Source organism: Trypanosoma brucei, chromosome 8, assembly GCF_000002445.2.
Source record: "Trypanosoma brucei brucei TREU927 chromosome 8, complete sequence".
NCBI classification, from domain to species: Eukaryota; Euglenozoa; class Kinetoplastea; order Trypanosomatida; family Trypanosomatidae; genus Trypanosoma; species Trypanosoma brucei.
The window spans coordinates 1,614,709-1,640,514 of NC_007281.1; the positions used below are offsets into that span (position 1 = coordinate 1,614,709).

General features: G+C 48.7%; 12 protein-coding genes across 12 annotated transcripts, besides 6 other annotated features; all 12 read left to right on the forward strand.

Moving 5' to 3' along the window:
• Nucleotides 1–4,026: part of a sequence feature (sequence corresponds to BAC RPCI93-5H5) that runs on past the window's edge.
• On the forward strand, nt 65–1,531 carry Tb927.8.5450 (amino acid transporter, putative; the record flags this gene model as incomplete). The annotated part of the gene is made up of 1 exon (XM_842282.1): nt 65–1,531. One exon carries the CDS (start codon nt 65–67, stop codon nt 1,529–1,531), a length of 1,467 nt encoding a protein of 488 aa, XP_847375.1.
• Tb927.8.5460 (flagellar calcium-binding protein TB-44A) lies at nt 2,685–3,908 on the forward strand (the record flags this gene model as incomplete). The annotated part of the gene is made up of 1 exon (XM_842283.1): nt 2,685–3,908. One exon carries the CDS (start codon nt 2,685–2,687, stop codon nt 3,906–3,908), a length of 1,224 nt encoding a protein of 407 aa, XP_847376.1.
• Nucleotides 4,027–25,806: part of a sequence feature (sequence corresponds to BAC RPCI93-26E13) that runs on past the window's edge.
• Tb927.8.5470 (flagellar calcium-binding protein) lies at nt 5,302–6,003 on the forward strand (the record flags this gene model as incomplete). Its single annotated transcript, XM_842284.1, has 1 exon — nt 5,302–6,003. One exon carries the CDS (start codon nt 5,302–5,304, stop codon nt 6,001–6,003), a length of 702 nt encoding a protein of 233 aa, XP_847377.1.
• Nucleotides 6,412–6,440: a sequence feature (AT_rich).
• Nucleotides 8,200–9,225, forward strand: Tb927.8.5480 (hypothetical protein, conserved; the record flags this gene model as incomplete). The annotated part of the gene is made up of 1 exon (XM_842285.1): nt 8,200–9,225. One exon carries the CDS (start codon nt 8,200–8,202, stop codon nt 9,223–9,225), a length of 1,026 nt encoding a protein of 341 aa, XP_847378.1.
• Nucleotides 10,237–12,108, forward strand: Tb927.8.5490 (hypothetical protein, conserved; the record flags this gene model as incomplete). Its single annotated transcript, XM_842286.1, has 1 exon — nt 10,237–12,108. The coding sequence occupies one exon, from the start codon at nt 10,237–10,239 to the stop codon at nt 12,106–12,108; it is 1,872 nt and encodes a 623-aa protein (XP_847379.1).
• Nucleotides 12,941–14,680, forward strand: Tb927.8.5500 (protein kinase, putative; the record flags this gene model as incomplete). Its single annotated transcript, XM_842287.1, has 1 exon — nt 12,941–14,680. One exon carries the CDS (start codon nt 12,941–12,943, stop codon nt 14,678–14,680), a length of 1,740 nt encoding a protein of 579 aa, XP_847380.1.
• Nucleotides 15,874–17,064, forward strand: Tb927.8.5510 (apurinic/apyrimidinic endonuclease, putative; the record flags this gene model as incomplete). Its single annotated transcript, XM_842288.1, has 1 exon — nt 15,874–17,064. One exon carries the CDS (start codon nt 15,874–15,876, stop codon nt 17,062–17,064), a length of 1,191 nt encoding a protein of 396 aa, XP_847381.1.
• Nucleotides 18,092–18,115: a microsatellite.
• Nucleotides 18,219–18,254: a sequence feature (AT_rich).
• Nucleotides 18,418–18,972, forward strand: Tb927.8.5520 (hypothetical protein, conserved; the record flags this gene model as incomplete). The annotated part of the gene is made up of 1 exon (XM_842289.1): nt 18,418–18,972. One exon carries the CDS (start codon nt 18,418–18,420, stop codon nt 18,970–18,972), a length of 555 nt encoding a protein of 184 aa, XP_847382.1.
• Nucleotides 19,364–20,551, forward strand: Tb927.8.5530 (Mov34/MPN/PAD-1 metallopeptidase, putative; the record flags this gene model as incomplete). The annotated part of the gene is made up of 1 exon (XM_842290.1): nt 19,364–20,551. One exon carries the CDS (start codon nt 19,364–19,366, stop codon nt 20,549–20,551), a length of 1,188 nt encoding a protein of 395 aa, XP_847383.1.
• On the forward strand, nt 20,939–21,757 carry Tb927.8.5540 (hypothetical protein, conserved; the record flags this gene model as incomplete). Its single annotated transcript, XM_842291.1, has 1 exon — nt 20,939–21,757. One exon carries the CDS (start codon nt 20,939–20,941, stop codon nt 21,755–21,757), a length of 819 nt encoding a protein of 272 aa, XP_847384.1.
• Tb927.8.5550 (hypothetical protein, conserved) lies at nt 22,418–22,897 on the forward strand (the record flags this gene model as incomplete). Its single annotated transcript, XM_842292.1, has 1 exon — nt 22,418–22,897. One exon carries the CDS (start codon nt 22,418–22,420, stop codon nt 22,895–22,897), a length of 480 nt encoding a protein of 159 aa, XP_847385.1.
• Nucleotides 23,312–23,353: a sequence feature (AT_rich).
• Tb927.8.5560 (hypothetical protein, conserved) lies at nt 24,044–25,645 on the forward strand (the record flags this gene model as incomplete). Its single annotated transcript, XM_842293.1, has 1 exon — nt 24,044–25,645. One exon carries the CDS (start codon nt 24,044–24,046, stop codon nt 25,643–25,645), a length of 1,602 nt encoding a protein of 533 aa, XP_847386.1.

The following is a 25,806-nucleotide window of genomic DNA, read 5'->3' on the forward strand; positions in this document are numbered from 1 at the left end:
ACAGTCTGCTTAAACGGGTTGTTGCTCCCAATCGCGTGTTGATACGTCTGGTGACGGTGGGAAGATGAGAGAGCCGATACAAACTTCAACACCGGTGTCTACGGGTGAAACGGATCCAGCGGTCGTAGCTGCTGAACACGCCAACCCGTCTGTCTTTTCTGTACCGGTGGTAGCGCATGACGTTGCACCAGATGCTGTCACTGCCTCGACAGCGGTGACCGATGTGAACGTGGAGGTGCAAAGCGGTGGAACGAAGGATATAACTGTAAGTTCTAGCCCCCGGAAGGAGGCCGGAGTAATTCCTGAAAACACCAACATCTACAAGACCGCCTTCCATATATTCAAGGCGAACGTTGGCACTGCGGTGTTTTTGCTTCCAGTTTTCTACCAAGATGCAGGGTACATACTCGGACCCACCATTGCGGTGCTCATTGGCGTCTGTGTTATTGACGCCTCCCAGTTGCTGCTTGGAACGAAGCTGACCATTGACCGACCCCGTGTTGACACGTACGGTAGGATATGTAAATTTATTTTCGGGCCACCACTGCAGTGGGTTCTCTTTGTTTGCCTACTTCTCAGCCAGTTTGGTTTTTGTTTACTATACATGCAACTAACGGTCGATACGATGAATACAATGGTGCAGTTTAAGGGGGACACATACGTGTGGTCATTTGTCATGTTTTTCATTGAGTTTGGTTTCACGTGCTTTTCGAGTAACTTCTCAACTTTGGCTATTATTTCCATATCGGCATCGGTGGCGGTGACATTCACTCTCGTTGCAACCTTCGTGGGAACCTGCATGGAGATAAACAAGAACGGTAGGGTGCACCCAACTGTCAACGCATTTGGCAATAATATCCCCATTGGCTGGTTTAACAATATGGCGAGTAACCTGATGGGACTTGAGGGAATTGCGATCGTCCTTCCTGCACACACCGGATGCAATCAGAAGACGAGGTTTAAGTTCACATTGTCGCTGGTTCTCACACTAACCGTTTCGATTTACTTGCTTTATGGTATCACAGGGTACCTTGCATACGGAACGTCAATCAATACGAGCATTATTGACGGGCTTCCCGAGAGCCAATTGTCAACCGCTGTGCGTGCTATGTTAGTTATAAATTTGGTGTGCACATACCCCGTGCAGTTCCAATCGGCCATACAGGCCGTAGACCAGGTCGTGGGGTGCAGTGCTTTTTCGGTAAAGGGGATCCTTCTCCGGTTGTTTATTAACCTGGTTATTGTTAGTATTGAACTCGCTGTTGGCCCGAAAGCGGTGCACGCTGTCGTGAGCCTGATTGGTGCTTTACCGGCGGCTGTCATGGTTTTTATTCTACCAGCGTTGCTCACTATGCAGGTTGACCATGCTGTAATGAATCCCGAAGAGGATCGTGTGACGTTGAAGTACTGGGGAAGCATGTTTACGGCAGCACCAGTGTTTTCTTGGACACGCATTCGTTGTTACTTCTACATTATCTTTGGTTTAATTGTCATGGTAATGGGCACCTACAGCGTCATTGCTGAACTCTGAGGCGTGGTGCCTCCGAGCTGTGGTGTGCCGCCATCACTGGATTTTAAAAATTTACGGTACCGTCGTCATGTACGCTTCGTATTCTATTTTATTGTGCTTTTAGACATTACAACGATTATTCCTTAACACACAAGCTTACGGTTGCTGGGGTTGGCCCCGCATGCGGTACGTTAGCTGTGAGCACTTTTATTCCAATACGTACTATCCAGCGAGGCGCCGCTGGGTCGATCTTTTCCCCCTTTGTTCGCAGGGATTTTTTAATAACCACCAAAACGTTTATTTTTCTCGTAAGCACAAACATATGATCATTTAACTAGGAACGAATTTTCTACGTGAACAACATAATAAATCATGTGTTCGCCCTCCCCGCTGATCTTCCATCATTAGATGTGCTCACCCTCTCGCATGGAGGCAGGCACTCTAGGTCCAAGGATGATCCCTTGAGATTACACTTCATCAATTCCACTATAAAATTCTTTTCACTTTTCAATCACAAGAGCTCTCACCTAGTTGCGTCGTATGTTCATGTCTCCCTGTCTGGGGTGGTCTGTCTGCAGTGTTTAGAAAACCCAAAACTGTGTCTTTGGAGTCATTATAGGTCGGCATCCACGCCGGGTCGCAGGTGTTGAGCTCTGCCAGTGGGAGAATGGCTGCCCGTGTTGAGTATAGGCTGAGTGTCTTTACCTCAACCGGTTTCCCCTCTGCTCGTGGTCATCTTTGATCAGACTCCACCTCACTCCCGGAGCGGGGTCAAGATTGTAACTCCATCACACTCCCTTCGCTGTCACTCATATTGTTTCCTCCCATCGGTTGTCATTGACCGGATAAGTTGTTGCTTGGTTCGCCCGTGACGTTGTTGGGCGGAGGCGCTTTCGATACACTTCTTGCCATCGCATATGAACCCGCTCGTTGCTGTAAGCTGTGCAGAGCCGTGTTGGCCACCGTCTCATCGATCCACTGGGAAATGCAACTACGATGAACGATCTTTGTATTATCAGTGAATTTCGCAAAGACTGTAGCACAATGTAGAATCCGTGTGTATTTTCCAGCTGCTGCTTGCGCTGCCACGCAGCATCTTCACTGCCTATGCTATGTTCACGCTGTTCCATTTTTGTAGAAGTTAATCAAGCAAAGCCAAGTAAAATAAACAAAGATGGGTTGCTCTGCATCGAAGGATACAACGAACTCCAAGGATGGTGCCGCCAGTAAGGGTGGAAAGGACGGGAAAACTACTGCGGACCGGAAGGTTGCGTGGGAGCGTATTCGGTGTGCGATTCCCCGTGACAAGGATGCTGAGTCGAAAAGCCGTCGCATTGAACTCTTCAAGCGGTTTGACACGAATGGGACTGGAAAACTTTCATTCAGGGAGGTGCTTGATGGTTGCTACAGTATACTCAAGTTGGATGAGTTCACGACTCACCTTCCCGGCATTGTCCAGCGTGCGTTTGACAAAGCGAAGGACCTCGGCAACAAGGTAAAGGGTGTGGGTGAAGAGGATCTTGTGGAGTTCCTTGAATTCCGCCTGATGCTTTGCTACATCTATGATATCTTTGAGTTGACTGTAATGTTCGACACCATGGATAAGGATGGAAGTTTGTTGATTGAGCTACAGGAGTTCAAGGAAGCCTTGCCGAAATTGAAGGAGTGGGGTGTTGATATCACTGACGCTACCACTGTGTTTAATGAGATCGACACTAATGGATCTGGTGTTGTGACATTCGATGAATTCTCATGCTGGGCTGTCACTAAAAAGTTGCAGGTATGTGGCGATCCCGATGGTGAGGGTGCTGCTAAAACTACTGCGGACCGGAAGGTTGCGTGGGAGCGTATTCGGTGTGCGATTCCCCGTGACAAGGATGCTGAGTCGAAAAGCCGTCGCATTGAACTCTTCAAGCAGTTTGACACGAACGGGACTGGAAAACTCGGCTTCAGGGAGGTGCTTGATGGTTGCTACAGTGTACTCAAGTTGGATGAGTTCACGACTCACCTTCCTGACATTGTCCAGCGTGCGTTTGACAAAGCGAAGGACCTCGGCAACAGGGTAAAGGGTGTGGGTGAAGAGGATCTTGTGGAGTTCCTTGAATTCCGCCTGATGCTTTGCTACATCTATGATATCTTTGAGTTGACTGTAATGTTCGACACCATGGATAAGGATGGAAGTTTGTTGCTTGAGCTACAGGAGTTCAAGGAAGCCTTGCCGAAATTGAAGGAGTGGGGTGTTGATATCACTGACGCTACCACTGTGTTTAATGAGATCGACACTAATGGATCTGGTGTTGTGACATTCGATGAATTCTCATGCTGGGCTGTCACTAAAAAGTTGCAGGTATGTGGCGATCCTGATGGTGAGGAGAACGGAGCAAATGAAGGTAATTGAAAGCAGAAGGCATTACTGATGGGTTCTGCTTTATGTAATAGAAACCGATGCCAAGCGGGCGTGTGGGGTCAATGCCTTAGCCTCGCTTCCTTGATCATATATATCCTGATCATATATTCCCTTAATTTTTTCGTCCTTGTTGACCTCTTTGTTTTCCTTTTCTTTTAATGTTTGTCTTCCTGTGTTTTGCATAACTATCTTAGCCACTGTCCGCTACAGATCTATCTCTGCGAACACATGTGAATATGCGTCTGTATTTTCCAGCTGCTGCTTGCGCTGCCACGCTGCATCTCTGTTGCTGCCGTTGTGATCATGCTGTTCCATTTTTGTAGAAGTTAATCAAGCAAAGCCAAGTAAAATAAACAACGATGGGTTGCTCAGGATCGAAGAACGCATCTAACCCCAAGGATGGTGCCGCCAGTAAGGGTGGAAAGGACGGGAAAACTACTGCGGACCGGAAGGTTGCGTGGGAGCGTATTCGGTGTGCGATTCCCCGTGACAAGGATGCTGAGTCGAAAAGCCGTCGCATTGAACTCTTCAAGCGGTTTGACACGAATGGGACTGGAAAACTCGGCTTCAGGGAGGTGCTTGATGGTTGCTACAGTGTACTCAAGTTGGATGAGTTCACGACTCACCTTCCTGACATTGTCCAGCGTGCGTTTGACAAAGCGAAGGACCTCGGCAACAAGGTAAAGGGTGTGGGTGAAGAGGATCTTGTGGAGTTCCTTGAATTCCGCCTGATGCTTTGCTACATCTATGATATCTTTGAGTTGACTGTAATGTTCGACACCATGGATAAGGATGGAAGTTTGTTGCTTGAGCTACAGGAGTTCAAGGAAGCCTTGCCGAAATTGAAGGAGTGGGGTGTTGATATCACTGACGCTACCACTGTGTTTAATGAGATCGACACTAATGGATCTGGTGTTGTGACATTCGATGAATTCTCATGCTGGGCTGTCACTAAAAAGTTGCAGGTATGTGGCGATCCTGATGGTGAGGAGAACGGAGCAAATGAAGGTAATTGAAAGCAGAAGGCATTACTGATGGGTTCTGCTTTATGTAATAGAAACCGATGCCAAGCGGGCGTGTGGGGTCAATGCCTTAGCCTCGCTTCCTTGATCATATATATCCTGATCATATATTCCCTTAATTTTTTCGTCCTTGTTGACCTCTTTGTTTTCCTTTTCTTTTAATGTTTGTCTTCCTGTGTTTTGCATAACTATCTTAGCCACTGTCCGCTACAGATCTATCTCTGCGAACACATGTGAATATGCGTCTGTATTTTCCGGCTGCTTCTTGCGCTGCCACGCTGCATCTCTGTTGCTGCCGTTGTGATCATGCTGTTCCATTTTTGTAGAAGTTAATCAAGCAAAGCCAAGTAAAATAAACAACGATGGGTTGCTCAGGATCGAAGAACGCATCTAACCCCAAGGATGGTGCCGCCAGTAAGGGTGGAAAGGACGGGAAAACTACTGCGGACCGGAAGGTTGCGTGGGAGCGTATTCGGTGTGCGATTCCCCGTGACAAGGATGCTGAGTCGAAAAGCCGTCGCATTGAACTCTTCAAGCGGTTTGACACGAATGGGACTGGAAAACTCGGCTTCAGGGAGGTGCTTGATGGTTGCTACAGTGTACTCAAGTTGGATGAGTTCACGACTCACCTTCCTGACATTGTCCAGCGTGCGTTTGACAAAGCGAAGGACCTCGGCAACAAGGTAAAGGGTGTGGGTGAAGAGGATCTTGTGGAGTTCCTTGAATTCCGCCTGATGCTTTGCTACATCTATGATATCTTTGAGTTGACTGTAATGTTCGACACCATGGATAAGGATGGAAGTTTGTTGATTGAGCTACAGGAGTTCAAGGAAGCCTTGCCGAAATTGAAGGAGTGGGGTGTTGATATCACTGACGCTACCACTGTGTTTAATGAGATCGACACTAATGGATCTGGTGTTGTGACATTCGATGAATTCTCATGCTGGGCTGTCACTAAAAAGTTGCAGGTATGTGGCGATCCTGATGGTGAGGGGAACGGAGCAAATGAAGGTGACGGGGCAAATGCAGGGGATGGAGTTCCTGCGGCCGAGGGTTCTGCCTAGTGTTGAGAATGTTATGATTATGCAGGGACGTCAGTATTTGTGGTTCTACCGTAGAGATCTGTGTTTGCTTCTTTTTTTGGAGGTGTTTTCATGTTCTTTTTAACCACCCCCGGTCCATATTATTTAATATTATTGTTTCAAGTGTTTTTTTAAAACTCAATGGTGTTTTTTGTCTTCTTCTTCCTTATTTTTAACTTGTCTCTTTTTGCAGGTTATTGGCTATAATATTTCATATTGATTTTCATCCTTCTTGATAGCCGACTGCTTAAGCACTTGTTTTTGTCTACTTTTGGTTCTGAAGCCTGATTATTTCGTTGTTTTATTTATGAATATTCACTTTTTTCCATATGTCCGCTCCGGTGAACATCTTTGGGGACCAGTAGAGTGCTGCATCGATGATAATGTGCCAATATATATATATATATTTATATTTATAAGCACACATTTCGCGGAGTGCGCCATGAAGAATGTAAGGAGAATTTGTGGGGAAATGTTATGTAAGTACATGGTGAAGAGAGAGGTAGGTAATTTGTGGGAGTGAAAAGGAAAAGCAGGTTGGTGACCGACACACTCGTGGTTTGTAATCTTTTTCGTTCTAGCAAAATAGTTTATTTTTGTACGTGATCTCTCATGTCACCGGTTGTGTAAATAGATATATGCTCTTATGGGCCTGTTAGGGTAATTCTGTATGGCAGAGGCGGAGTGCGCTGTTGCGTGTGATTGAGTGGCGTTACAACGTGAAATGTTATTATTTTGCTTCGCGTCTGCCATATACTTCTTTACCTTCTTTTTTTGTTTACGAAGTTGCTTCTGTGGTGGTGAATAGGAAGCAATGGACACGGAGTTGGTCGCGATCATTGCTGCATCCGTTTCCTAATGGATCTTAGGACCGCGTTGCTGCTCTTAGCGGATTGTGCTGACCATGGTCCATATAGATATTCATAAATACGCCTGTGCGGGATGCAGCAGTGCTAAGGATAAAACAACAGGGTACAGGGATCCTGGAAATGTGTTACGTTTTGGACACCGCGCCTGGTTTTGTAAAGTCCTTTCGCTGATGATAGAAGGAATCTGACGGTGTTACCTGCATGTGATGAAGGGATCGTGTGATGTGGAGAGTATGACTTGTTGTCTTTGCTTCCCTTTAATTTAGCGTTCGATTTGTTTTTGCCATTCACTTTGGGGGGAGGGGGAAGTTCAGTTTCCAAAGGGAGTCGCTGGGTGCTGCATCCTTTCGGAACGGAAGGCGTGAGTATTGTCGTGACTTTATATGAGTTTTCTCACTGTGCCTCTTTCAGCATGAGGAATAAGGTTGGGTTATAGTGGCATATTCCGACCGGTAATGTGCTGCTTGAGATTTTTTCCGCTACCGCAGTCAGTAGCCGGGGATACATCTCTATGCGCCGTCACCATGCGGCTACACGTTTTCCCCTTGCTGTTACGGGTACCTATAACCCTGAAGCTGATGGCGCCGTGGCGATTGGGTGTGATTTCCGAAGAGCGATCACTGCATCGCTGATGGCGATCACTGTTTGGTGGTGGCTTGTCGAGAGGTGCTTCTATCATTCGTGTATTTGGTTATTTTCTCTCTTGTACCGTCATCTGCCAGTTCTCTTGTGGGTTTATTTGTAAGTATATGTGCCTGCCTTATAGTTTTGTGCATGTTGCCGTGCGACTCATTTTAATTTGTTTTTTTTGTAGCGGTGAGGATTTACCCACCCCCTGCTTCCTACACATCTTTCGGTGCCCTCCTGCTAATTTCGTCACCTCGGATAAATTCTATTGCATCGAATTCGTCCAACTTCATGGAGATTTTTGGATCATGTATGACTGTTCAAACAGCGGCATGGTGCACTAAGTTGCAGGAAGTGGCAATCCATAGTGTATCATCTTCAGTAAGTGCGTGCGTTACTTCGTTGTACGCTGCCTTTTCAGTGCCAAGTTGAAAAGAAAGAAAATTGAGGAGAATAGTGCATGGAGAACTTTACCGCCTCCCATTTCTTCCCGTTTGTTGGGAAAGAAATTGCGCCTTCATCGTCATTGGTTGAGTTGTGGTTGTTATACGCGGTCATGAAAGTGTTTTTCCTTTTATTCTGCATTTAGTGCACCGCTGCACATCATTCGATTTCCCTCTGACATCCTGTTTCTTAGGCTGCCTCTCGCGTACGTGCGTCGCTTTTGGTTCCCACATTTGATATGCGCAACGGTGTGTCGCCTGGTTTTGGTGATCGGCCCTGTTGTGGTCGTGTTTCCACGGCACCGACCTTATCTTGCACCCTGATGATTAAGGGGTTGTCGCGCTGCTCCTCGCTGGACGCCCCATCCTTGGCCCCAGCAACTGAGATGAAGGCAGTAGATAATGTGAGCGCACCGTTGCTCTCTTTCGGTCGATTAGCCCATAGGCATTCTCTTGGAGAGGCGCGGTCATTGCGTGTTCCACGTGCGACAAGGGTCCTTCAAGGAAGCGGAAAAATACAGGAGAGAGGAGGGGTGATCAAGAGTGCGGAAAAAAACGACGTCGCTGTAAGCACGCTGGGGTTTCCCCATTCGCCTTCCCAGCAGAAACGGGAGCAACGATCGACGTCACGTCTCTCTAGCTGCGGCGTCCGTTGGCGCGAGCACAATCATGACGGGCCCAAATCGAACGAGCAACCGGAACGCCGGTGCCGACGCCCTGGGTACAGGAAGGGATTGGTTTCGACTGCATCACAGTCGTTGTTTACTGCACAGCAGCAACTCTGCACAGCCCAGGAGGAGGCGGCAAGGAGCGCCATTACGGCGGAGATGGTGGAGGAGTTGGTGTCCATCGTGTTGCTCGAAAAAAAAAATAACGACAGGGTGTTCAAGAAGTTTGACGCGTGGAGGAGCAAGTTTGGAGACATCAACGTTATAACGGGTGCGTCTTCGATGCAACATGACACCCTTGTACAGCCCACCATTATACAAGCCCGTGACAGTGACCTCCTTCGCGCACTGATGCAGGCAGAGACACGGATTGCACATCTACAGGGCCACCAAAGGGGCGTACAGTTCGGAAGTAGCAACTGCGCACCACCGAATCTCCCTGCGGTGGAACTCGGTAGCGGGAGCGGTGCGCACGACATCCGAGGGGATCTTTCTCAACCAAGAGACAGCACCACCACGTCCGCTGCACGAGATGGGTTAGGCACCACCGAAACATCCACCTACAAACCACTTGGGCCTCATGTACATGTTTTGTAAGAAGGTGGAGATGATATATGGGTAATGTATATTGTGCGTGCGGAGAGTGTGGTTCTAAAACCGGCGCGCTAGTCGCGTCGCTACGCGAAGGTGTGGTAAACTCGGGACACCTTCTTGTGTGGTCTTCTTTCTTTAAAATCGTTGCACTGTATGATGATATCTGAATATATGCACAAAGATGTGGCGAAAGTGGGGAGCGTGTCGGCGTCTTACGGGGAAGTGATTGTGAGTTCATAGCACGTACACGCGGTTTGGGCTCACTGAGTTGCTTACTTCACGTATACTAATTGGTCTAGCGTGAAGTTTACCGGCATACGACCACGTAACACCGTTATGGTTCGCATCTTGTTACGTGCTCTCCTTTTTGTTCAGATTATTTCTTCCCTTTTGTTCCTTCATGCGTTAGTGAGACTTTCCTCCCCTTGCTTCGGTATATTCAAAACTCACAATTTTCTTACTTCTGTATTTGGGAGTGTGCCGCCAACATTTTATCCGCGTATTTATTCGCCTTCCATACTCACCGCCTTCGCTCTTTTGCGTGCAATTTCCCTAGTTCTTATAGGGGTGGTTCGGTGATTGACTCATGTGCGTTGTTTTCTTTATGCACTACTCGCCTGTTCTCACCGCCTGCGCCTTTTTAATGGTGTTTTATCGGTGATTTCCCCCACCCTTCGATCGCCTTTCTTTACCTTTCCATGTTTTGTAATCTTTCTACCACATGGGCACGATTTTGGAACGGTGTTGACGTGGCGTGCCCACCCGCACATACCGAATGTTAAAATGCTCATGCATTTGAAGTAGCAGTAAATGTTTTCTTTCTCTTACCGTTCGCTGTTTTTTTTTTTGAATAATTAGTGTTAAGTTCCCGACCCGAGACGGTGAGTTAAGCGGTGAGAAGGGGGTGCCACCACCATCGCCGACTGTGCGGACGCTCTTAAGGATAGTGAAGAAACACGAGGCAAGGAAGCGTTGACGCGGACGCGAGTGTAAGCGGGGGCTCACCTTTTTCGGATGAAAATCAAAAAGAAGGACTTGCGCAAGGGTGAAGCCCAGCTTCCCATCAACTACCCGGACCCCATAGTTGAGCAGCCACAGGAGACGTTCGATGAGCGTGAGGCTCAGGTGGAACAGCTCTGCAAGCGTCTCGCGCACAATGAGGTGGTGGTACGTGATGAGGCACTGGCGCAAGTTCCACCATACGTGCAGCGTGCTACAGCGCATCTTTTAACTGTAGAGGCAAATGTGGACAAAGGCGCTCTGTGCTGCTTTTTCGATATGCAGAGGAAGCGCAGAGGGGACCACCGGCATAAAAGTAAGGAGTTATCAATTAATGTACTTCGGGAACTCGACGCATTTCGAAGCTGTGAGGAAAACGCGCGCCGTGAGCAACGGCGTAACGAGGCCATTCAGCGCTTGCAGCGGCAACAGCGCGAAGAAGAGAACGATGCCGGCGCAAACGGAGCCAATGACGATTCCTCACAAACGCGTTCCCAAACGAAGAACAGTGAGATAGGGAAAAGAAGTGACGACCACAAAAGCGTGCGGCAGATCTACCGAGAATGGATATCGCAATGGGCTGAGGTAGAGATTCTGTTACTAAAGCTGTCACGCGGATTGTTCTTTTGCTTGTGGCATTCTGACAAGCCGCTTGTGCAGCTCGAGTGTGCCCAGAACATAGCACGCGTTATCCACTCCCCGCATACAAACAGTGGCAAACTATTGTGGTTTAGTTGCATGATGCGCGTGCTAGCAAAAGAGTGGCGCACAATGGATCGCTACCGGTCGGACAAGTACCTTGCCTTCGTGAGGAAGTTGATGTTCGAACTCTTTACGCTGATGAAGAAGTGGGAAAACGAGAGCCAACTCGAACAGCGAAGGGTCAAACCCAGCGAGGGTGGAGAGAAATCTCAGCTGAATACGCAGGAGCGGCCCGGTACCAATGATGGTTATAGTGACCGCGGTAGCGAACGCGGGAGCAGCGACCGAATGGATAATATCACTTCGTGTCAACCCCTCTGCCGTGCCCTGGAGGAAGCGTGTTATATTTTCCAGCAACAGGTCGTGCCGGAGCCCTCCGCTGTCGGTCTCACTATGCATATTTGCGACATATTCTTCGATGAGTTGTGCCGTTCCGAAGTCTCGTCCACACTTTTTATTGCGCTTGGCGATCGCATTGCACTGCACGCAATGAGCAAGGGGGACTTTGTGGAGAAACGTGCGCTAGACTATTTTATTGCCCCCATTGCTGGTGGTGTGCTGGAGACTCGTTTGCGTGAGCAACACGGACGACGGCAGCAACAATGGAGTGGCGGTAAAGATACCACTAAGAGTAGTGGGTCACAAATGGTGACACGACCAACCTCTCGGAAGAGGGCGCGTGATGACGACAGCACCAACCCTGGGAATGGAAAAGCTCAACTGGCGCCGGATGTGGCAGCTGCAAGGGAGGCACATCTTATAATCACTGCGCTTGCTGACTGCTGCCGGCGCTACTCGGTGTCACGGGGAACGTTCTACTCCGTACGACCAATGTTCGCAGAAAGCGAGATGGCGCTCCGGCAAGCCGCCGACGCATCCAATTTCGTGGAGTTGACCGGAAAGGAATTGCGATGTCGCCTGGAGAGGGAGGTGGAGGAAGTGGACACCACACGAGCAGCATTTGCGGGACAGCGAAAAAAAGCACGTCTACTGAAACAACGGGAGGGGCGCAAGCCTCCAACCTCAAAAAGGAAGGTTCACATGATAGATGGTGGTAGCAAAAAGGTGTCAAAAAGGGATCGCGGGCACGAGGTGTTGAAAAGACAGAAGAAGGAGGTGCCACGCAACACAAAAAGAAAGAAGAATTATCAACTGACGGTGGAGGATTTATACGGTGATGAATAGCCAATAACTTGCCCGAGGGGGAGGGACACATTTTCCCGAGGTGGCAGGCTCAGTTCACTGACCTCCACCAAGTCGGCTATTGTTCGCACTGCTGTCTGTGTGTGAGGGTGTTATTTATGCTGTGATCGCGACTCGTTTAACGCCACCGGCGCTTTGCACTATCGTTTTAAACGATGAGGTGCAATGTTTAGCTTAGTGAAAGAATAATGATAACGTCAAATCTGCTCTAAAAAAAGTACTAGGCTATAAAAAAGAAAGGGATTATAAGTAATGGTATCCCCTAAGGCTAAACCATTGTCTGCTCTTTTGCCTTTGCTCTCCTTACCGCATGTGGGCGTAGTAAGGGGATTCTCTTTACATACATGCATGTGCTTCCTTCTGCAACTATCCTCTTTGTTTTATCACTCTTATTGTCTGTATTACTGTTACTACTCCGTAGCGACGGGCGGTAGCGTGTGCTCCGTTCGCCGTTATATTAGCCGTATTTCCAGCGGCTGCTGGGCACTCCAAGAGGGGAGAAGGGGGGGGGTAGGTGGATCGACGTAGCACAGGGTACAAAAGTGGCGAAAAAGCGTGCGCCTTCGCTCTAGGAGCCACAGGTGATAAAGCTGGTTTGCGCCCCCACTTTGTGGTTTGGATCGGCTGCAAATCCCCGGGCTTCTGTAGTGGACAATATTGTGACGCATAATAGGTGATCCTGATTGAAACGAGCAGGCCAACTCTGTTACCTGCCCTTCTGGCAGTGCAAGCAGCTGCGGGACGACACACCTACGTTCTGAATACTTCTTTATTTAGTTTTCGACTATTTTTGGTTGGTTGAGGGAAGCAGATCATGGCTCATGGAGCTTCTCCGACGCTGTCCGTGTGCAGCACGGCGGCGGTTCCTCGGAAATATGGTGCAAAGGATTTTGTCTCGAAGCTCTACGCGATGATGAAGCAGTTTTACACTGATGGTGCGGCGGTGTCGACGAAACTGAGTGGGGATACAGTTCGAAGTAGAAATGACCACTGTAATGCCGGAGAAACCCACACCAGGGAAGGCGATGTGGAGACCCGACGCGTACACAATGCTGGGAAGGTTGGTATGACCAGCAGCTGTTCGGCAAAGTGCATAGGCCTCCCCCTTCCTGCTGCGGAGCCGCCGAACGCTTCAACTGGCCGTCGGCTTGTGCATTTTGAGGAGAAAGAGCACCCAGTTTCCGTCAAGGCGGAGAAGCGGTCCCGATACCTCTGTGTTGTGCTGTGGCCGTCGAATCTCAACAAGGGCGAGGTGCCCTATCAGCCACGAGACGTTGCGGAGTGCAGCGAATGGGGCGTGTATGGAACGGTGCTTGGGTATACTGATGACGACACGGGACTTATCTGGCACAAGCGCGGTGATTTATTTGCGAGCTGCCTTCCCCTTTCCGCTATTTCTGTGGCTATGTGCGTACCTGCTGTGCGTTGTAGGCACTGCGCGCACGTCGTGCCTCGCACAGAGGTTATTCCGCATGTTGGTATTCATCAGTTGGGGCTTGGAAAAGAAACGGGAGCGTTTGTTGACGATGAGACCTGGGGTACAGCGTGTGGTGACACTCACCTACTTCAGCATTTGCAACGAATGGGTGTAGTGGGCAGTGGGGGACAGGGGGATGTGGTCCTTTGTAGAGTGCGCGATTCCAAGGAGGAGGCACGTTATGTTGTAAAGGTTATGCAATTTAGCTCAATGGAGGCTGCAACAAGTGTGTACCATCGTGCTGTGCGTTACATGCTGCTCCAACACGAGCGGCTGGACACTCACCTTGTCGAATACTTGGCTGTGCGACTTTTGCCTGGTGGCACAACAGCAGAAATTGTCATGCCGTACTATGCAGGAGGGGATCTGGCAACAGCCATCCGTGAGTTGAATGTGGACCGCTTTGAAGAGCTCTACATTTGCTCTCTTATTTTGCAGATATTGAAAGCCCTTGTCTTTTTACACGAGCACCAACCTCCTGTTGTTCATGGTGATCTGAAAGCGGAGAACATCCTGCTATCCGACGAAGGAAGAGAAGCTGTGTTAACCGACTTCGACAGCTACAGGGAACTTAATGCGTACGAGAAGTCTATCCGTGCAGGAATGGGGACCATCGCGTGGATGGCCCCAGAGGTTCGACACAAGCGGCAGTTGATGTCCGCCTCGGACCTCTGGGGTGTGGGGCTTCTCATGTACGTTCTTGCCGTACTACCGGACTATCCAATGATTACCGATCCCAATACGGGCGTCAGTGAGTTGATGAATGCTACGGTGTGGAGGGCTTATGATGTTGGGAGTGATTCGCATGAAGCAAGTACAACTGATGGTCATGCTACAGCAGAAATTTTCGATATTTTGGACAATTCTACGATACACGAGAGTCGTATAAACCAAAAAGTGACCACTGGATATGTGACGCTAACGGAATGCGTTCGGAAGAATGTTCGAAGGCGGGGCTACTCTGATGCGTTTGTCGATCTTACGACTCGTCTGCTTTCGTATCACCCAGGAAAGCGGCCTCGAGCACGGGGGGCGGTGGAAGAACTGGCTAAAGTCATCCAGAATCATCATACATAGGTGCACCGTATGTCCGTTAAAAACGAAAAAAACGAAAAAAACGAAAAAAACGAAAAAGAGCGGCATGAGGGATTGAAGGGGGTGATTGCTAATTATAGTTGCTGGAGCCGCAAACGATGTTTGGGGCGACATGCGCGTCTGTGTGGAGAGAGGTTTTGATTTTTATTTTAGGAAAGTGAGGACAATACGTATGTCTTTTCTCTACATCCCCATAGAGATCAGTTTCTCGAGGTGGTGGATGCGTAGCGGTTCCAGTGAAAGGTGCTGCAACTGTTTCTCACTGCCATGTATGTAAAGTACTCTAGCGTAACGGAGCGCTCGCCGTTGTCTTGTTGTCACTCAGTGTGCTTTATTTTTGCATATAGTTTTGTTGTCTTGCGATTAAATGTTGTTGATCCCGTGTGTCCCCTCCTCTCCTTCTGCACTTATACATATATATAATTACGCGGACTCCCTTGTGTGTGATTTCGTCGCGAGCGAGCAGGTGTGACGTGATCGAATGTTGGTTCCACTCGTACCAGCTGTTTTCCTCCTTTCTCTTTCTCTTCCTCGTGTCCTTTTTAGCGTTAACAAGGTTTGCATTATGAGGCAAAAAAAAAATTATTTGTTCCATTCTTTGCGTAGATGTACCACCATTGTTGTTTCACATAATTTACAGTTACACGTTCCTGAGTAAGTGATGAAAATCATGATCTCTTTGCTTTGCCGCAAGAACCACACCTGCTGCTCAGATGATGGGACAGGGAGTGAACAGTCGGTTCTAAAAAAAAAAATGTTTTATTCTCCCATTGCAGAGGGATAGAGTGTGGAAGAACGTTGTTGAATAGGGCGTTTGAAGATATATATCCCGCTCTTTTGTTTTAGTGTTTCTCTTTGAGTTTATCGTACCGCGTTACAAAGTAGGTATGATATCCCAGCGTTGTTTCATCCGGTGGCGAGGTCTAACCATTTCCATGCAGGTTAACGGGGAACGGCGGTACCTTTTGATGCTTGGCGGCCACTGTGCTTGCACCAGGAGGAGAGGGGAGTTATTTGTGCGTTTTCCCCAGGAACTTTTAAAAATCTTCCTTAAAGACGGTGTTTTTGTTAGGCTTCCATATTTTTTTTTTTTTACTCGCCTCTGTTTGTCTATATCGCTTTCATTCCGATGTTCCTTGCCTCTGTAGAATCCAAAGCAGTGCAAACATAGAGTGATGCCACCGAAAAAACTATCCAAGCTACCACTCAATACGAGGATGAAGCGGTCCCGCAGTCGTTCACCATCTGCTACACTTCCTTCAAAGGAAACGAAGGAGACGGACCGAAGCAAAGCCCAGTCACCTGTCCGCTCCGTGTCACTTCCAGTTGGATCGGGTTCGGCTTCGCCAGTGCGGGGGGACGATCTGAAAAAGACAGAGAAGAGCATTTGGAGTCAAGTGGAACCTTTTAAGCGTAAGACAGAGGCGAAGGACTTTAAGCCTCGGGAGATGCTGAAGTTTATCACCTGGAATGTTGCCGGATTGCGTGGACTCTTGAAGAAAGATAGTGAGGCGATTAAGAAGTTGTTGGAGGAGGAACACCCAGATGCACTCTGCTTGCAAGAAACGAAACTGAATGTGGGGGACAAGGGTAATGAAGCTCTTGGCGTGGTGCAGGGGTATGACTTTGTGGACCACCCTTGTCATGCAAAGAAAGGATACTCTGGTACACGTACTTACATTAAGAAGGAAGTGGCGGAAAAGTGGAACGCGGTATTTGTTAAGGGGTTTGGTGGCCCCAATGGGGTTGACGATGACAAACAAGAGAATGGGGATGATGAGGGCCGTGTCCTCACAACATATTTTGGCGGCGATCAGGGGTGCGAAAACACCTTTAGGTTGGCCCTTGTCAACACATACGTACCCAATAGTGGTATGGACCTCGCTCGCCTTCCGTACCGTCACAAGACGTTTGATGTTAAGATGCGGAACTATTTGTGCAAACTGGACGCAGCCGCTATGAAAGTTAACGGCACCTGCAACAATGTCAAGGATGCTCAGCCACCTACGGGTGTCATATGGGCTGGAGACCTTAATGTAGCGGAGCGCGATTATGACCGATATTTCGCAGGAACTTTCGCCGCCATGCAGAAGTGCAGTGGTTTTACTCCAGAAGAGCGCACTTCGTTCCGTGAAACGTTAAGAGCCGTCAACGCGGTGGACACATTCCGGGAGTTGTATCCGCGTGCGGCACCCGTTTACACCTTCTGGTCTGCGCGAATCAACGGCCGGGCCCGTGGTCTGGGCTGGCGATTGGACTATTTTGTTGTATCTGCTGCACTTGCGGGCCGTGTTGTGGATTGTTTCACTATGCCCATGATAATGGGCAGTGATCACTGCCCTGTGCAGATGTGGCTCCGTAAGTAATTGCAGTGCCGATGGGCGCAGCTGCGGGTTAAGCAAGGTGAAAATTTTGAGGAAAGGTGTGCACACCCGGCTGTGGTGTGGCACAACGTGAAAGTGAGAGGAGTTATAAATTTATTGATACTTTCCTTACGCATGCGTGAGGTGATGGGGTGACAATGATCTTACGTGAGGAAGATGCCGAGGGGAAAGGTGCTATAGCGGCTGTGGCAAAATTCTTTGTGGAGCATCTCGTTTGTTTTATTAGTTGTTTTTCCGATACATTTTTGCAGACGTTTACGTGGCGGCTGTACCCACAAAGGAGGAAAGAGGTCGTTGTGGTTTCACATGTGATCGCGCCTGGGTGGGTGCCAGTGTCAGCATTTGCGTCTTTCACCAGTTTCCCTCCATTCACATACAAACGTAAACAAAAGCACAGACACACATTCACCGCGAATAATCCACTATTCATGCATGATGTCCGGGAGAACTTATCTCCAGGTCAATCTCACAGTGTGATTGTGGAGCCCACGTCTGAACCAAGGCCTGCAAGGGAGACCATTATTGTTGTAGCCCCACATCGACGGTTATAAGGTCGTCTAAGGAAAGGCAGGTTACGTATTGTTGTGGGAACGATTGTCCCCATATATCTCTGGCTCATTCGTTCCTCCGGCGCCGATTACCGTGGAAATGTTCGTCAACGAAGGAGTGTCAAATGCTGTTTGTGTTGATGGTATGTGCTCGTGGTGCTGATATGTTGTTAGGGGAAGGTGCGCGCGATTATGTTACTACACGACATTTCATTTTATAACCGTGGTTGTACTCCGCTTTGTTGTTGCGGTCTGCAGTGACTACATATCGGTTGCTGCATACGCTTTGAGGCGTGTGAGCGAACACATTACGTGGCAGAGGCTCCAAAGAGAAAGAGATAGATGGCGGTTGAGGCTGCCACGCGCCGTGCGTATGCATCCGTTGTGCAGCCTCTTTTGTTTGTTTGGGTGGTAGTTTCTGGTGACGACTAGTAACATTTTTTCTTCAAATTCGATTCCTCATTATTATTATTATCATTATTATTTTTTTTAGGCCTGTGCTACTGCCGGCTAACACCAGCGCCTCTTCATCTTCCGCCGATTATTATGCCTCACGAAGACAGTGACATTCCTATTCATGTCCGGTGCAATTTTTTTAAAAATGTTTTTTTTTCATTAATTTTTGAACTTGGGGCACACTTTTTCCACCCGTTTCGGGGTTCTTTCTGGTGGCGCCCTGCATATACATTTTCTTGGTTGTATAGAAACTAGCGTCTTCTCTTTCTTCTTTTTGCTGTGGCGGATGTTGTGAACGAAACCAAAACATATGTGGTGAAAAGGGAGGGGCATGCCGCATATTACTACGCCCTTTTTCGTGACATTGCGCAGTGGTGAGCGCCTCCGACTGAACTCGGGAGATGACGGTCGGCTCCCACGTTTTCTCGCCGCTGTGAAAACGCTCGTGTTCACGCGACAGTTGCCTTCCAACGCGACTACTGCTGTTGGTGCAACCCCAACCACTGCGACTGTATCGGTCATTGCCCATAGCAACGGAGGCGAAGGACATTCCGACTCCTCCAGTTTTACCATCTTCAGCCACACCTTCGACGTGGTTATTGGCGTAAACTCTGGGAATGGGAAAAAGAGACCGAGGGAAGAGGAACCGAAGGGAGAGAGGGCAGGTGCCGCCTCCCACTCCGTCTCCACAACTGACACTTTTTCCGTCCGACTGCGCTCACCCGTTTGGCTGACGTCTGGGGACCTGGTTAACGAGTTGGAGGTGAAGAGCATGTTTGGTAAAGGTGCGGATGATGGTGGGATTTGTGCCGTGACACTCTGCGGTACACAACAGACGATTCTATCAAAACAACAAGTGTCGCTTTTGCGGTCTACCACCGAATGATGAACGACAACGAACTAAAGAAAAAAAACTTCTACTGCGTGTAACTAGCAATATCTATTGCGCATATTGCTGGCAAGGGAGAAGCAGTGAAAGCATCTAATGCCTCATACCTCGAGAAGAACATAAACCTCAGGTTGAACTTTTGCATTGTTATTGTCATCGACTTTATTTATGGTCTTTGCTCTTCCTCATTTGATCAACATCTTCGTATTTTTGGCTGCCCCACCCGCTTGTCCGCCGTGCATCAGAAGTACAAGCACCTTGACGTGTAAAAAAAGGAAGTGCACATATACCAGCGGAAAGTTAAACATTTGGTGCGCTTGATTCGAACGATACCGGATCGCAAAGACCGACTAGGAGTGCGAGTCCTTTTACGTATAGAGACCGTGTGATGATAGATGATGTGGTAACCGATGATGATTTCTTACGTCCTGATGCTGTGCTAATGGAGAATTTGCACAAGGCACAACCATGGAAGTCGGCACCGCGGTACTTCCGCAGTGTGCGAGTGTCAGTGCTTGCCGTGTTGCAAATGCTGAGCCACTCCGATCGAGGGAGGCCAAATGTGGTCCTCTCCGATGGCCAAGCAATTCTCTCGTCACCACAAACTACGACGGATACCCAGCGGCGTGAGAATTGGTTTGAGGTGATGGGACTACTCCTTGGCCATTTCCGGGAAAATGAGTTAATCGTGACCTCCACCTTCGCCCTTCCTGTCGATGCGTCAGAGGTGGAGTGCTCAATGAACGAAGCCTCGCAGATGTATATGTTGGAATATCTTCAGTACCACCAGCGTACGGGTTTCGGTGTAAAGTGTGGGTGGAACGCGGAGGAGGAAAAGGAAGTAGACGAGGAAATTGAAGAAGCGGAGTGTTGTGTTGGGTGGTACCACAGTCACCCCGGTTATACGTGCTTCCTTTCAGGCACCGATGTCGCGACGCAGAGGGTAGGGCAAGCAGCACAGGACCCCTGGTTGGCCATTGTTGTTGACCCCGTGCGAACGATTTCTACAGGAAGGGTGGACATGCGTGCATTCCGCACTTTTCCGGAGGGAGCTGTCGGGGACGGCACGGAGTCAACCTCAGCGGATTCAACCGGCATTGGGGCCGCACCCAGACAATGTGGATTCCACGATCCGCTTGTAAGGGAATATGGAGCACATGGACACTGTTATTACGAACTTCCCATCACACTTGTGCGCAGCACGAACGACGAAAAACTTTTGGAGCATATGTTGTCGCGCGACTGGGCAGCGCCCCTACGTGGAAGTCCCTCCTTAGGAAAGCGACACGATGCAGTTCAGCAAATTCAGCAAATAACCGCCTTGCTGGAGGGCGTTTCTCCGAGTCATGAAGGGAAGGATGGCAGCGGAAGCAGGACACGTGAGTTGCATCGGCAGCAGAATAACCGGGAAGGTGGCCGCCGTGGTGCCACTGCAGTGACTGATGCCTCAGTTACGGATGTGGAGCAGTTGTGTCGACTGGCAGAAACATTGGCATTGGAGGCAAAATTAGGGGCCGTTGTGCAAGGGACGAAAAGGACGCTTTTTGCGCCCCAATACGGTGTCGATCCACTTTGAAGGCAACTCAATGAGGCGGTTTAGTCCAGTAGTTACGTTTTATTACTGCTGTGGTGTTATTATTTTGCATCACGATACGTTTTGATTCCTGTATCGAAGATAAAAAAAGTTTCTTCCCCATTACCATCTCGGTTTTTGATCCACCCACATTATAGTCGCTGTCGCTGTTTCTATCTTTGCATCTTTCATTTACTTTCTCCCAAACATCTACGTCAAACCAAAGAAACTTTGTGTCGGCGCGGTTAAACAAGAAAAAAGGAGTGACCGCATTGATTGGTTTTGGTTGCCGAGCAAGTCGGGTGTCGTGTACGCACCATTCGAGAAAGGGTGGTAGTGAGGGCGCAGAGCGATCCTTCGAGGGGTGTCGACGTGCATATTAAGGAATAAATGATGCGCTTCTTCGTATGGATAAGATGCCTGGGGCTGCCCTCCAGGCAATCGATTTACCGCAGCGGCTGCGCACACGCGAGTACATCGGCAATAGCAGAGATGACAGCGAATGGGGTCGCTAATAGTCCCGTGATGCCGTACAAGTCTACACATAAAGGAAAAGGTGTTGGTGATCCCAACCGCAAAGGCTCATCGGTTGTTGGTGCGCCAAGCGGTGGTACCGATCAATGCCAGCAGAATCTCGCAGGCTCACGTTCATCCTGTGCTGAAGATGGCAAAGCAGCTCCAAGTAGGCCCCTCTCACCCCTGCAGCGACGGCAACTCATGATGAGGCACAAAGCCGCTTTCACACTTACCCCACAGGCGATTCGCCGCGTCAGATATTTACTGTCGCAGTATCAACAAAACAACGAGGGGGAGGGACCCATCCCGGATGGTATTCGCGTTAGCGTTCGTCGCCGTGGTTGTAGTGGTTACAGTTATACAGTTAACTATAACTATCCAAGCAAAGGTGACGAAACTGGCGCACCCGTGAATTGTAACAGCCAAAATAAAAATAAAGACGAGGGGGGATCCTCCGAGGTGAGTTTTATGAGTGCCGTGGGCGGTATGGCGCCAGGCGGTGATGTGGTGGTCGTGCAAAATGGCATCAAGGTTGTTGTGGATAGCAATGCGCTTTTCTATGTTATCGGGACCGAGATGGACTATGTTGTGCGGAACGTGGAGGAGAAGTTCACATTTAGGAACCCCAACCAAAAATATTCATGCGGGTGTGAAGAAAGTTTCATGCCCTTTGACGCTGACGAGCAGCTTTGAGCACAGTGTTACGTGTTACTTTTCTCACCCTCTCCTTGTTACCGTGTTTTTGCGTGTTGGCCCGCGGTGTGCTGCCGACTGGTTCTTCCATGATGTGCATTGTTTCTTCTTTTCCTCTGGTTGGTGTATCGTCTTTCTTTTGCGTCTTTGTACCAATTTTCTCATCTCTCCAGTTGAAGTACAATTGCCACAGTGGCTCCCCCCAATGCTCGATTTTTTTTGTTTTATATATTTATTTGTCATTCTTTACTTTTCGCTTCACGCGTCATTGTCAACAGCATACTTTTTTGTTCATTCACGGTCATGCAACCTTCTGGTTGTACAAATGTGGCGTCGTGAATAAGTAAATGTGTTACACCTGCGCCCACTTTGGGTGTACGCGACGGGACTGCAGCACCTGTAGACGGATACAGGTGAGGGAAAGAAGAGGCTATGAAGTGGAAGAGTTGACGTCCAAGTGTGTTTAAAGAAGCCTCCACACGTACGTTTCATATTACTGCCTATCGCTTTTTCTCTCCATGGACCTCGCTGATACTCGTGAAGAGAAGAGCGGAATTATTCATTTCCCTAAGTCATTTTTATTCTTTACCCTTCTTCTTTGTTGAGAATATAGTACTACTAGCAGTGTTGAGAGGGGCCGTTCACCACGTTTGTTGGTGAATGGTCTTCTTTGTGAGAGTCACAGGGAAGGATTTAAGTGGGAATACACAAAATATTAGACTTTTGTTCCCCTCGAAGCCGACGTTATATGACCTGACGTGTGCTATTGAACGTTACTTCACGACCGCTGCCGAGAAGGAACAAAAAGAGGAACCGAGTCAAGAGACCCCTTACATGCTTGAGTTGTTACTATTACTTGATGAATACAGATCAAGGTGGGTAGAGTTATATAGCAGTGGTCAATTAACCACAGACTGCCTGGTACACGCCTTCAGCAAACAGACTGTAAAGGCTCTGCGTGGAAAGAAAGGTGTGATGTCGAGGTACGGCAGTAGTACCTCTGGAATAGTGACGTCGGCAACTACTGTTACCCCGTCTAATGCAGCACCCAGTGCTGCCCAGGGGAATTCTGCCAACATCACGCAAGATGTGGGATTGCATAATAGTACGAGTGTTGTTCACTACAACAATGCAATGTAGCATCGTCAGGGCTTCCGTACTGTAACTTCACGGTGTGTTAATGGACGGCTTCCGGAAGCACATAAACTACATCAATGATGGAAACGGGAGGGCGCGTGCGCGCGTTTTGAATACGTGGTAAAGGCTGTGAAACGCTGTTGGCGCCTCCTTCGGTTATTAAGAAGGATCATACTGTACTTGCGTGAGATGGGCCGCCGGCAATTGGCCCAATGCTCGGTGGTGGAGGTTGCGAGAGAAAAAAAATGAATTAGCCCACGAACTGGTGATATTCTGTCGTTAACACTACCCTTACCTCTGGAATGGAAAGTGTATTTCCAGAGAAGGATAGAACTTCAGCCACTAATTGGCTGCGTGTTTTACCAAAGCTGCGGTACACATTCATGATGTCCTTTTGGTACAATTTACTTTTTGAAGTTTTTTTTTTAAAGAAAAAAAACATATCTATTTTTTTTTTTACTGGCTACACTTTTGTTATGCACGAAAGAGAGAATTCACGGTCCGGACTACTTAGCCTAAAGCAAGAGGAAGTTCTTTTCCCTTATTGGGCAAGTTAACACGGAGTTCCCTATTTTTGTGTGTGCGTCGGTGCCTGTGTGGGACCGGTGTTCGCAACCCACAGCGTGTTTGTAGCTTTTGATGGTCCCCGGGACTCAGTTATTCTCACGTTTTGTTGAATGGCATTGCCTTCGTCTGAGTTTTCGCCTTGTATATTAGTATTGTTTTCTCTGCAACCATCGCCATCGCGCAAGTTTTTTTTTTGTTGTTGTTGTGCGGGGGTAGTCGTGCTTTCTGTGTGTGTCTTTACTGACACTGCCGCTCAAATGTTTGCTTAATGTTCATGTACAATATCCCCGTGCACACACCCGTAAACGAAGGCGTACGGTGCGATACACACATTATGTTTTGAAGTTCCGTCGAAATTTCCAATTTTGACCTACTTGCCCGCTGCGATGCATGCGCCACTTAATTTCTGCGTTTGCCCTCCTTGCTTATCACTGTAATGTTGTGGCCACTCACTTACCAAAGGAATCAGAAGTACGGTGGAAAGGGGTGAATAAACATCGTGTAGAGGTGAAGCGCGCAGAAAAGTGTCGAATCAAAAACAATTATATACCTATATATATTATTTTTTCTTTTCGGCATTACATGGCTTTTGCAACCTCCCCAGGACAGAGGCCTCAAAAACAGTACATTAACAAGTTTACTGCCTTCTTCTTTCGTGAAGTTGATAGGGGCTTTTCCTCACCTTACGTTGTTTTTTCCACTGGAACTGTCCTCGCACTCGCCGGATGGAAGTTCTTCAAGCGCCGCGTAGAACCAGAGAGGCAGATAAATGCCGTTTTACGGCAGCCGCGGTCGCGGGTACCGCTTAGTGATGCACATAATGTTTTTTGGGGTTTCAGAACAAACAGTGGCACCGACAACACCTCCCCTCGTAGTCTTGGAGAGGCAATGTCCGAGGATATGGAAGAGGCATTGAGGCGGCCCAGGCTTCTGCATAGTGAACCGAGTGAATTACAAGATAGTAGGACGGAGAGCAGTGGCGGAACGCAAGCCAATGTAGCTTGCATGGAACTGCAGGAATACGATCCGCAGTATGGAGATGACGTAGTGTTTCGAAGCGTACATTACATTTACAGCGAGCGTGATGGAAGTACCTCTCAGGTCGACAACAAGACAGAGGAGGTTGTTGAAAAAGGGGAGGACTCATCTTATTTGTCTCGCATGCCCGGACATGGTTTGTCCGTTATACATGGCATGGTAAAATGCAAGTTTGTTACTGCACAAAACAACTGTGTGCCTTACGCCGGTCACCTTGAGAGTGAATACGCTCGCAAGATGATGCTTGCACTTGGACCTGTGCATATCTTGCGGGATATTGCACGAACATCGTTTCCCATCCGGTTCACCACAGTAAAGGAGACTCCGGTCTCCACATTGGTGTGCGGTTTGCACAGCGGGGAGGCACCGCGGTGGCTAAGCAACGCCTTTCCCAACTTTCAAATCGACGTGGTGGAGCGCGACGGCGCACTCGTACGCGTTTGTCGCCGCTTCATGGGCCTACAGGAGTCGAGTAATCTGCGCCTGTTTATTGCGGATCCGGTAGACTTTCTTCGACGCAATGCCCTCGTAGATGTCTCTTCTGGGAAGAGGTACGATCTCATTATGATTGACACCCTTGATGGCGCAGGGCGACTAAGCACGCAATACGGACGACTCGAGTTCATCAATAGCGTGCGTAACAGTCTCTCGCCTGCCGGGTGCGTTGTCGCCGCCCTCCCAAACCGTGATGCGGCGTTTCTTTATCACATGGTACAAAACTGGCGTCTCGCTTTCGCCGGACGCACTGTGCTCCTTGTGCATTGCGTGACGTCACCGCACACAATGCTGATTACATTTCAAGATGATGCGGAACGTGGTCGAGCGAATTTTGGGAGTGTGGGTGGCGTTGATGAGTTTAAAGACCTCCTGCGCACGAAGATATCGCATTACGGTGTGAAGCGGATTCCTTTCGATCTCCCCGCGGAGGTGTCACGCGATAACTTCCGTGTGCTGCACCCCGGTAAGACGTACCAGATGGATGCGTATCTTCCTAGTGGACACCCACAACTTCGAAGTATCGCGGAAGGTAATTTTGTTTTTGGCGGAGCGTCAAATGGAGGTTCGTGGACTGAGTGGCTTCGGCGGTTGGGCGGTTCCTGGCTGACACCGACGCAGCGCACTGATTTGAAGTGGATGGAAAAGTGACCAGCTTGTTGTTACCCATCAGGTGTTCATTGCTTATTTTGGATCGCTTTGTCGCTCGTGGAAAAACAGTGATAACACATGGGGAATGGTGTTTTGTTTTTGTACGGAGAAAAGGTCTCTTTAGCGTCGCACGTTTTTTTTTTTCCGTGACGGTGAATGTG